This window comes from Panthera leo, chromosome B2, assembly GCF_018350215.1.
Source record: "Panthera leo isolate Ple1 chromosome B2, P.leo_Ple1_pat1.1, whole genome shotgun sequence".
In the NCBI taxonomy this organism is placed as follows: Eukaryota; Metazoa; Chordata; class Mammalia; order Carnivora; family Felidae; genus Panthera; species Panthera leo.
This window is the reverse complement of record NC_056683.1, coordinates 99,646,885-99,659,007: the sequence shown is the minus strand read 5'-3', so window position 1 is coordinate 99,659,007 and position 12,123 is coordinate 99,646,885. Positions and strand designations below refer to the sequence as shown.

Here is a 12,123-nt window from a genome sequence, read left to right as displayed (position 1 = left end):
TATACTTCCTTAATGTCATTTTGATATCTGTAAGATCCTTAGTGATCTCTCTCCTTTCATTTTTGATATTGATAAATTTTTTTTGTTTTTTTCCCCACAATCATCTACCTAAAGGTTTATCCATTTACTGAACTTTTTGAAGAACCATTTCTTCAATTTCCACTCTTTATTCTTTCCTTCCTTATACTTACTTTGGGTTTAGTTTGCTTTTCTTTTCCTGTCTTCTTAATTTAGAAGCTTGAATCTTTGATATTAAACAAATATTTTTTAATGTAAGTGTTTAAAGATACAAATTTCCCTCTAAATACTACTTTAGCTTTGGGGCGCCTGGGTGGCTCAGTCGATTGAGTGTCCGACTTCAGCTCAGGTCATGATCTCGCAGTCCTTGAGTTCGAGCCCCGCATCAGGCTCTGTGCTGACAGCCCGGAGCCTGGAGCCTGTTTCAGATTCTGTATCTGTCTCTCTGCCTCTCTCTCTCAAAAATAAGTAAACATTAAAAAAAATTTTTTTAAATAAATAAATACTACTTTAGCTTCAATTTTTGGTATCTTGTATTTCCATTATTCATTTGTTTCAGTGATAAAGACCCATACATCATTTAGACTTGTGTTAAGTTCCAAATATTTAAGGATATTCCAGAAATAATACCATTATTTCTAATTTAATTCCATTGTGGTCAAAGAAGATACTCCGTATGATTTTAATGCTTTTATTAAGTTTATTGAAATTTCTCATTTGGCCCAGCCAGTGGTCTTAGTGATTATACCCATGTGACCTTAAAAGCTTTCTGTATCCAGCCTTTTGGAATGTCCTATAAATGTCACTTAGGTTAAGGTAATAGTGATGTTGTTGAAGCCTTCTGTATTCTTAATGATTTCCTGTCAATTTCTAAGGGAGAGGTGCTGAAGTTTCCAAATATAATCATAGATTTGCCTTTTTCTTCCTTTTAGTTCTGCCAGTTTCTATTTCAGATATTTTGAAGTTTTCTTTCTAGGTACATACACATTTAGGATTATGTATCTTCTTGATAAATTGTTATTTTTATCTTTGATAATACTTGTCTTGAAATCTACTTTTTTCTGATGATAAAACTCTTGATTAGTGTTAGCATGTGTATCTTCCATTTTTTATTTTTAACCTTTTTATGTCCTTGTATTTGAAGTGGATTTCTAGTAGTTTATTGCTTTGTTTCATTTTTTGATCAGATCCAATCTGATCACTTCTGCCTTTTAATTGGGATGTTTAGACCATTTTATACTTAGTATATTTATTGATAATGTTTGAGGACAGAAGAAAGGACCAGTTTGGTAGGTCCATTGGACCCTTAATCTAGGAATTCAACTTCAGGGAATTCAGTAGATTAATCCATGCAAGATTGTTCACTGGAACACTATTTGTAATAACAAAAGATTGGAAACATCCTAAATGACCCACAGTAGTAGGTAACTGGTTACATAAATTGTGATATCCTCTCATCATGGACTACTATACCTACAAAATAAAAGGAGCTTTCTGTACAAGGATGGAATATTCTCCAAGATAAATTACTAAAATAAGCAAAGTACAAAATGATGTATACGGTAAGCTACCATTCATATGTATAAATATCTCTGGAAGGCTATACAGGAAATCAATAGAGGATGCCTCTAGGCATCTCTAGGTCAAAGACAGTAGAGGCTAGGGGATGAGGGCTTTTCATTATATAGTCTCATAACTTTTAATGTTGTACTTATTAACTTTTAAATATATAAGTGTTATTTAAAGTGATTTTTAATTTTTAATAGACTTTTGAGAGAGTAGCATCAGTTGCAGTAGGGACAAAATTTGATAGTGCAAACAAAGGAGTTGAGTGGGAAGGAAATAAAGACAACTAATTAATTTTGTGTGCTTTATGTTTAAATGTTATATCATGAATTTCATTGGTGCTAAGCCATATTTAATGGGGGTTTTTGGAATTGATTTTTGATTAATTTGGTTAAAGAGAGAAAAAGGGCGCCTGGGTAGCTCAGTTGGTTAAGGATCTGACTTTGCCTCAGGCCATGATCTCATGGATCATGAGTTCAAGCCCCACATTGGGCTCTCTGCTATTAGCACAGAGCCTGCTTCAGATCCTCTGTCTCTCTCTCCCTCTGTCTCAAAAATAAACATTTTTAAAAAAGAAAAAGACATAAAAATAAGATATTCATGGTAGGGAAAAATGGTTATTTAGAGGCGTTTTGTTAATCCATCACAGGTATATTTGCCCTGTGTCTTACAAACAAAAAAGAGGTATGTGGGTTACATGTATGAAACACTGGATCAAAAGGACCCGGTATTTGATGCAAAAGGAATAGAAACCGTCAGAAGAGATTCCTGCCCTGCTGTTTCTAAGGTAAGGTTTATCTATCTTGTGTTCATCTTTAAGAAATAAGTAGGATTTTCACCAGATTCTTTAGCTTAAACACACATGAGGTGGTCCTCCTAGTCTCTTTGTGTGTAACTATCAGTGGAGGAACTATATGATTTTGAGAATTTCATTTCTAATGAAAATGACTTATTTGATTTTAGTCCTTAGTTTCTGACTTCTTCCCTCACCTTACCTTTTATCACAATTACTGAAAAACAACACATGAACTTGACAAGAATTTCCTGCCTATCACCTGGATGATGATATGTTATCATATAACAACACCCAAAAGCTGGGGAGCAGGATAAAGAAAACTAGCAATGGAAAAATTTTATAAGTAATCCATTCTAGATAAACTGAGTTATTAACACAAGTTAGAAAGATTTCTGAACAGTGGTACCATAAATTACCTAAATTTCTCAACCACGGTAATTTTACCCATAGTATTTTATATTTTTTATTTACTCAGGTCCAGACTCCTGTAACAAACTAAAAATAAATGGTATAAATGGGAATAGTACTCTACACACTGAGTTTTTTAAGAGCATAAAAAGCATAATAGATGGACTATTGTCAGTGTGTCAGTATGTTATGCTATATATGTAATGTTATGTGAACTTGAGATATTATTTAATACTAGTCCCTGGAAGAGAAATCCACTGCATTCTTTCTCCAAGGGTAGAATTGTGCTTAAGCTAAATTAGCAAACTTAATGAGTAAATATATATTGGTTCCAGTATTCACAAAATACAGAACTTTCACCCAGAACTAATTTAAATTCAATCCATTCCATAAATCCACTGCATGTCAGTCATTTCCTAGTAGAAATATTTCCAGAAAATATAGCAACAGTGATTAAATATACTAGGGGGTATTTTATCTTTATGAATGTATCTTTTTTTTTTTTTAAGATACTTGAGCGTTCTCTAAAGCTGCTATTTGAAACAAGAGACATAAGTTTAATTAAACAGTATGTTCAGCGACAGTGTATGAAGCTTCTAGAAGGAAAAGCCAGCATCCAAGATTTTATCTTTGCCAAGGAATACAGAGGAAGTTCCTCTTATAAACCTGGAGCTTGTGTGCCAGCCCTTGAACTTACAAGGTAATGATGGGGGCACCTGGGTGGCTCATTTGGTTGAGCATCTGTCTTAGCTCAGGTCATGATCTCACAGTTCATGGGTTCAAGCCCCATGTTGGGCTCTGCACTGACAGTGCAGATCCTACTTCGGATTTTCTGTTTCCCTCTCTCTCTACCCATACCCTGCTCATGCTCGCTCACTCTCAAACAAACATTAAAAGGTGGGGTGGGGGGGGCAGTAATGATGCATACAACAGCACAACTCTGTACCTAACAAGTGTTGTCCTAGGATGCTGAGTGGTTTGAAATAGATGAAAAGATACCTAGTCCACAGGCACATAATTGTTTCTTCACCTGCCCCAATGAAGCCTCACTAATGGTAAATAGATGCTCCCCCATACTTTGTAAGCTCTGAAGAGGAAGAAGGAACTCCTTTTCTGGGCTTCTCTTGAGAAACTAAATTCAGTGAAATTTTAATCTTGTACAGAGCTTGAATTGTCATTTTCCCACATCAAAATCCATAGGTAGTCCTTAATAGGGATCTACCAAAGCACTTAGATGGCATCATTCTAGAATCAGATCATCTAACGAGCTAAATTTTCTCTTTCACTGTTGGATTTATGATCATTCTGACTCTTAGGAGATAGAAATTAATACATTTTAAGCTAGTTGATATATGGCAACTCATGTTGTTTTTCACAGCAATGATTTACAGATCAAGTTTTAAACTCTTAACATTATATCCATTTGGTGCTGAGTCAAATGTATATAGCTCTCAAGAAAGTTGTAACTTGAAGTTGTAATCTCGTGGTTTCATAATTATTTCACTCTCCCTTAATCTGCTAGTAAGATGCCTTCCATAACAGCCTTTGAGTGAATATTTATGTGGTTTTAAATAGGAAAATGCTTACTTATGATCGGCGCTCTGAGCCTCGAGTTGGAGAGCGAGTGCCATACGTCATCATTTATGGGGCTCCTGGAATACCACTGATCCAGTTGGTGAAGCGCCCAGTGGAAGTGCTGCAGGACCCGACTCTGAGACTGAATGCCACTTACTATATCACCAAGCAGATCCTTCCACCCCTGGCAAGAATCTTCTCACTTATTGGTATTGATGTCTTCAGCTGGTATCATGAATTACCCAGGGTAAGCCTACTAAATAGTATATACCTGTGCTGTGACTGTAGAGAGAATTCACTTGCAATTTCTAGTAGAACTAAAGATTTTAGTTCTGTGCTATGAGAGGCAACGTGGATACTCTATTATCCTAAACTGACAAAGGTGCCACACTCTTCTGGTTTCCTAAAAAAAAAAAAAAAAAGTTTTAAGTTTTCTACAAACACCTTCCCAGTTTCTGTCAGACTAGCCAGATTATAGAATATTAAAATAAATCCCACCACTATGTCAGTAGTAAATACTTAATAAACCAGCTAATAAATAAATGGAGAACCAAAATTCCTTAAAAGTGGGTGTTTAGTATATAGAATACAGTGTCTAGACATAGTGCTGAAGAAATCAAACTAAAGAAGTAATGTTAAAATAGCATTATACTAAAGTAAAACATGGAATGTGGAATCTTAGCAAAGGGAGTTTTGCTTGAACTCTTCTTAGTTAGCTCATTGGAAGCCTGAAGGAACTATAGGTGATTGTGTAATAATCTGCGCTACATTAGTCGAGGAGAGGAGCAGTTTCAGTCTGCTGTTGAGAATTAGATCTGCTCAGTCATTTGCTATTATCTCAGACTGTGAAAGACTGATGGTATTCAGGGAAACTGGTGAAAGTTGATCTTCAAATTACTTTTACTTTCTCAGCAAGCACATATGGCCTCAAGGAAACTAATACTGAGGTTGAGGCTGTGCTTCAGAGAAGCTGTGCTGGCCAACATCTGTGATGCTGTATCCTGGCTTTGCACTGGAACGCTGTTACTGATTTTCATTTCGTCAGCAGGAAGAATGTTAAACCAATGGCATTTGTTAACAGACTGACCTAATAATCTCTATGAAGAGTGATTTGTAAGATACAGGAGGAGACACCAAGGGTATAATAACCACATGATAATGTTATTTCAGTGTAAAAACAGTTCCAGAAGTCAAGTCTCTGAAACTAGTATTAGCTTCAAATGAAGAATGCTTAGGTGACACAGCCTAATTACATTTGAAATTCTCCAGGTTTACTTTTGCTTGAATTTTGCACCCTACTGCCTACCAAGTTACTTTTAACCCTTTTCTTGCCTTGTTTCCATGGCCCAGTTGTGCAGCCTTAAACAGTACCCACTCTCAATGTGGATTTCTTCCATTGCCCTCTCCAGTCTCCAGTGCCCTGGATGATCTCACACATCTATGTATCTCAACCTAAAAACTGAGTGGCAGGAGACTGTTTTTTTCCCAAAAGAAAAAAAGAAAAACATCATATCTGACGATATTAACACATAAGCTCTGTAAAAAGGATTTAGTCCATTTCTGTAGCCCCATTATCTAGAACAGTACCTGACATAGAGTAGCTACTTAGTACTTGTTGGAAGAAGGAAATAGTGCCTTCGTAAACCTGCAGTTAGCATGAGAGCAGTGGCTCTACTGTGAAGCTGGGTCAGAGTTTCATTAACTTTTTAAATTTTTATTCCACTATAGTTAACATACAGTGTTCTTTTATTTCAGGTGTACAATATAGTGACTCAACAATCCCATACATTACTCAGTGCTCATCATGATAAGTGTGCCCTTAATCCCCATCACCCACCACCCCCCCCCCCACTTCTCCAAAACTTATTTCTGAATTAATGTTTTCATAGATACAGAAAGCCACCAGCTCCTCTCGAAGCGAACTTGAAGGGCGGAAAGGCACTATTTCACAGTATTTCACTACTTTGCACTGTCCTGTGTGTGATGACCTGACTCAGCATGGCATCTGTGGTAAATGTCGGAGCCAGCCTCAGCATGTTGCAGTCATCCTCAACCAAGAAATTCGGGAGTTGGAACGTAAACAGGAGCAACTTGTAAAGGTACGGCCTTCTTTGCTAGACCTTTCCGGGAAATATCATCAACCCTTGAGGTATAGTTTGAGATACGAAACTGGTATGAAAAGTAGGAGTAAAGATTCTAGTATCAAAATATATAATTTGATTATAATATATAATCAAAATATCAAAAATATAATTGAACTAAATTACTTAAAGATGGCTTGGTAAAGATTTTGGATACTAACCCTTTATCAGATATGTAATTTGCAAATATCTTCTCCTGGTCCATACATTGTCTTTTAGTTTTGTTGTTTCATAATTTATTTTTGTTTTTATGGAATAGTGTATTGTTTATTAAAACCTAGAACTACAATGTACCTCTACCCAATTTCTTTTATAATATTTACCAGTTTCTCTATCATGTCTATTTACCATTCTCATAAAAATCTGGTTGTCCTAGAGAATTGCTGGTAAACTTGAAAAGTTCACAGTCTAAGAGTCTAGATAGAAAATTAATAGTTAACATGATTGAGTCTTATTATATGCTAGAGACCTCTTACAAATGAGTAAACAGACACAAGAGGGCTAAATATTTGCCCTATGTTATGCTGCTGATAAGTAGCCAGGCTGTGATACAGACATAAAATACAGAGATGATTTTTCAAATGTGGGAATTCTACCAGTAATAAACAGCAGAAACCTCTTTAAGTTGGAAAATGAAATCTGAAGAAACATTATCCTAGCACATTAAAAAAAAAAAAGTATTTCTTAAAGGAGCGATTGTACCTTTTAAACCATTGTATTGCCAGTACATTTTTTGCTTTCAGGCTAGAGAAGAACAACTTCGGAGTGAAGTTTATTTTGTGTTATAAGAGCAATATATAAAGTTATTGAAATGTTTAAAAACCAACCAGATAATTGAGAGGCAGTATGATTTAGTGGAAAATGAACCATAGGGCTCCTGGGTGGCTCAGTCGGTTAAGCGTCCGACTTTGGCTCAGGTCATGATCTTGCAGTCCCGTGAGTTCAAGCCCTGCATCGGGCTCTGTGCTGACAGCTCAGAGCCTGGAGCCTGCTTCAGATTCTGTGTCTTTCTCAAAAATAAACATTAAAAAAAAAAGGAAAAAAATGAACCATGCTGATAATAAGGAGGGACATCAGGATTCTAGTCTGGACTTCATTATATTGGACTTGTCCTTCCTTGGTTTTATCAGAGTTCTTTCACGGGTCCTGTCTACTTCCGACGTTGTAAATTCTCTTATAAAATCATTCCTCACAGTCCTAATAGAATTCAAACCAGGATGTGAAGGCCAGCCTCTGCACCTTGTCCTCAAGGTAAAGAAGCTTTTGAACCAAGACAGAGTATCAAACTTAGCTGCCATGAAGGTGAACAGGGAGAGAAACCATGTCTTAGGAGACTAGGCTCTTAAAAAATTTGAGCATCATATGAAGATGATTAAGGATTGATAAAGCATAGACTATTTGCTCTGTACCATTCTAGCTGCCACATTTTGTACTAGCAAAATTGTTAAGTTTTAGAGAATATAGCCAGTCATCTAGAATCCATTAAACATTTCATTAAGGATGGTAGAATCTTAAAGGTATGATTATTTTGATGCAACCACAGAAACCTAGCTGTTGAAATAAGTTGATTTTTTTCCCCTCTCCCCTTTCATCTCCTATATACTTCTTAAATACCCTCACTTTTCTCCTTTCTTTTATCATCCTAGTCCAAACCACCATCCTCTCTGCCCTAAACTCCTGCAGCAGCTTCCTAGCCTGACCCCCTGCCGCTGTCTCCATTCTTAAAAAAATAGATCATTCTAGCCAGCGTTAAGTTTATTTTACCTATTTGGGGGGGGGGGGTGGCTAGAATCCCAAGCAGGCTTTGCACTGTCGGCGTGAAGTCCAATGTGGGGCTCGAACTCAAACTGTGAGATCATGACCTGAAGAAATCAAGAGATGGATGCGTAACCAACTGAGACACCGAGGCACCCCCAAAATTACATTTTAAAAGTACAAGTCTGGTACTTTCTCTTTCTGTCTGATAAAATTCAAACTCTTTAGTATGCTTTATTAGTCTTTCTCCATTCTAGCACCTACCTGCTACCTTTCAGTCCATTGCTTAACCTTCTCCCTGTTACACTCTTCAATACAATGCTATAAAGCTAGAAATTCATTATAAACTCAAAACAAAATGATTGTTGCCACTTGGGGAAATTTTAACTCCCAATTAAACACTACACGTAAGATTCTAGACAGCCATAGCAAATATCAGAGAAAATTTCCATCACCTCAAACACTTTTAATAATAAACAGAAAAGAATAAGGAATGAAATAAGCATCTGATTGGCTTATTTTTTCAAAAATTTTCAGAGGATAGCAAAAAGAAAGACTAAAGCAGCCTTTTTTTTTTTTTAAATGAGCTAAGTAAGTATCCCGGTTGTGGTGTTTTGAGTTTTTAAACATAAGCTGAATTTAGCTATAGTGCTCAGGGTTGAAATCACCAGTAACAGATCTTGAAACTCAACATTGAGTTAAATTTAAAGAAGCAAGTAATTCCATCCTGGCTTATTTATCAGACAAGCACAGAGAGTTGCATAAACATTTATCAGTTTGTCCTGACACCTGAATATAGCTGCAGTACGTATAGCCTCAATACAGAACTTCTGTATTTGGGGATAGTTTTGAGTCTCGTGGCAGAGATCTCCTTAGTGAAAGACTTCATAGAAGAACAGCATACTTTGTCATCAGAGAACACAGAGTAAGTACACAGTTTCTCAGCAGTTTGTTTGGACAGCATCATAATAATTGGTACAGTAACCTCAGGAAAACTCCTCTTCACTTGACTAATACAGATGAGAGAATGAACTAGAGCAGTTTGATTTTTCTCTCAAAAGACAAATCTAGAGCAGAAGCAGCTATTTGGTATCCCCTTTGGATAACTTTTTTATTGGCGTCTGAAAAGATAAATCTGAGTAATGTGAAAAATATTGTTTATGGCTCATTTAAAAGACGGTCTTTAATGGTAATTGGATAGCTTATTATATGAATCTTAACATACCTTTGACCTTATTATATGAATCTTAATATACCCTATGAGCTACATAGGAGTTAGGGGTAACTACTCTCTCCTAGACAAAAATCCACATATGAATTTTGACTGTCCAAAAATTTAATAGCCTGCTGTTGACCGGAAGCCTTACTAATAACAAACAGCTGAGGAACAATATTTGTATGTTACATGGATTATACACTGTATTTTTTCAATAAAGTAAGCTAGAAAAATCATAAGTTAGAGAAAAAACATTTATAGTACTGTACTGAGTTTATTGAAAAGAAATCCATGTATCAGTACTTACCTGTTAGAAATGCCTCAACATAGGGTAGGTGAGGCTTCAGGGATGAAAAGTAATGAAACTTCTTGTAATAAGTGTTATTTGTCTGCCAGTAATCTGTGGTGGGTCAGAGAGGAGGGACTATAAAAGTTTGTTAACACATATACATAGGACCTCTCCTATTGTTTTATGTATTCCTCTTATACTTTCAGATATGCAAGAACTGTACAGGGTGCTTTGATCGACATATCCCGTGTGTATCTCTGAATTGCCCCGTACATTTCAAACTCTCCCGAGTAAATAGAGAATTATCCAAGGCACCATATCTCCGGCAATTACTAGACCAGTTTTAAATTGTCAGTATCACAGAATTCCAGGTGCTATTTTTTCAGTGTTTACCACTAAACTGTTGTGCATGGTGCTTTTTCAACTTTCATCGAGTCAAGTATGTTCACTGTCTGTTATCTGAAGACTATGAAGGCTTTTATGCTAACTGAATTAAAAATTGTTCTTATCAATCTCTGAATAGCTCACTTCTTACAATGTACAAAGTCTCCATCCTTACACCTTTTTAACATTGTTTTATAACGTATGTGTTGAATTTGCTCCGGTATGTGTAACATCTTGTAAATCCATTTGCGTAGATCATACTGACTTCCCTGTGGAAGGAGCACTGAAAACCTCTTTAAAAAAAAACAAAACAAGACAAAAGAAAAAAAAAAAAACCCATTCGTGTGTTTTCCTTGAACTGTCTGTATCAAGACGTGTTACTTAGAGATACTCATTCACTTTATAATTTTGACTGCGAAATATTTTGTAAATACACTTTTTTACTTTTCAGACAACTGAGTAAAATAATGTGCAATGAATTTTATACAAATGATTTTCAAGTTGTTAGGTATATTTCCTCTAGGTTTTGCTTGACTCAGAGTAGAGTTGTTATTTTGATCAAACTGTGCAAACAATAGTACCATGTGTAGCATTTTGAAACCTTATTTTCTAAAACCGCTGTCTTGCTTTAGCTATTAATGGGGCATTGTGAGGAACTGTGCAAAGACATTTTTGTTACAAACCTGTGGGCCTGTTGCAATACTTTAAAAATAAAAATTTTATTCCATTTTTGCTTGTTTTGTATAGACATTTCTATTGCTTCTAAATATGCTTAAAATATTTTCTTTCCTTATGTACTGTACAGTTAATCTTATTTGCCATCATCTTGAACACAAAAATGTGTATTTAGAATATTTGTATAACTGTATAAAATTAAAAAGGAATTATGTGGTCAGTGCATTGTTTTCTAAACTGGAAATCATTTTGTTTTAAAAGTTAATAATGGAAACCATATTAAAATTGAATAAAATATGAAATATGGCAGTGTGATTTTATCTTGGTCTAAGTGGTATTTCTCCACCTGTTGTATTAGCCTGTGATGGTTGCATCTTAGTAATGAGGTAAACTTAATTCATTGTTATATTCCAATTGATGCTACAAATTCCTTCACCAAACCATGCAGATTAAAAGGGAGGAGGGCAGCACAAGTAGTCTAGTCTAGCTCTCATCCTTTTATAGTTGTAAGAAGCTACTTGTTAGGGTTTCTGTGTACATTTTCATTTAGATATGACTAGTCTTGAAGCCAGGACTTTGCAGAGGGAAAACAATAATTACATTATTCCTTTTAAAAAAATTAAACACCAATTTTTTTCAATAGAAAACAATATGGAAATAAGAATTACTTTCTCTTTTCTAAGTTCTGTGCTATTAGGATTCCCACTCACATCAGCTTTCCCCTTGAAACTGGACATAGTATTCTCAACAGAATAACCATTCTTAATATCTTTATTAACTGAACACTTTATAACTGAACACAACCAAACTAATCGTTGTTAAACCACAAGTGCCCAAAGCTAGCTAGGTTTACATTCTTCCCCTATCTCTGGATCCCTTTTCGGTAGGGAAGTATGTCCCTTGTAACACCGTCCTCCGAGTCTGTTAGACTACCTTTTTAAAGGAGACCCCTTTGCTGTTTAGTAACTGTCACCTGTGAGGGTACTGAAACTTGGACTTCTTTAACCAAAAAAATATTTTGCAAGAAGCTTGTGGCATACTTTCCTAATTACTTTCCCTGCCTTTTTGATCAGCTGTTAATACAAGTTTTGTATTTCACCCAGACCACAAAAAGAAAACATTCGAGTAATGCTGGAGAGTGAATGTCATTAACATTGGCTTAAGTTTGCCCACTTCCCACCAGTGTGTTCCTTTCCCTAGATGTGAACTCTTAACAAAAGTTACCCACAACTGTCTCTCTTCCCCATTCCCACAGCCCAGTCAAGAGTGGAAAACAGGCAAATGCTGAACCTATAATACT

The 12,123-nt window shown here is 35.8% G+C and overlaps 1 protein-coding gene across 2 annotated transcripts in view; it reads left to right on the top strand.

Moving 5' to 3' along the window:
- The window catches only part of REV3L (REV3 like, DNA directed polymerase zeta catalytic subunit), a 174,025-nt gene extending 162,896 nt beyond the window's left edge, over positions 1-11,129 (top strand). For both annotated transcript variants that reach the window (XM_042939605.1, XM_042939606.1), the window contains exons 28-32: positions 2,234-2,371; positions 3,298-3,488; positions 4,364-4,610; positions 6,253-6,462; positions 9,971-11,129. In XM_042939605.1, coding sequence (XP_042795539.1) covers positions 2,234-2,371; positions 3,298-3,488; positions 4,364-4,610; positions 6,253-6,462; positions 9,971-10,111 — 927 coding nt within the window. In that variant the 3' untranslated portion in view covers positions 10,112-11,129. The remainder of the gene's footprint in view (positions 1-2,233; positions 2,372-3,297; positions 3,489-4,363; positions 4,611-6,252; positions 6,463-9,970) is intronic.
- Positions 11,130-12,123: the final 994 nt, after the last annotated feature.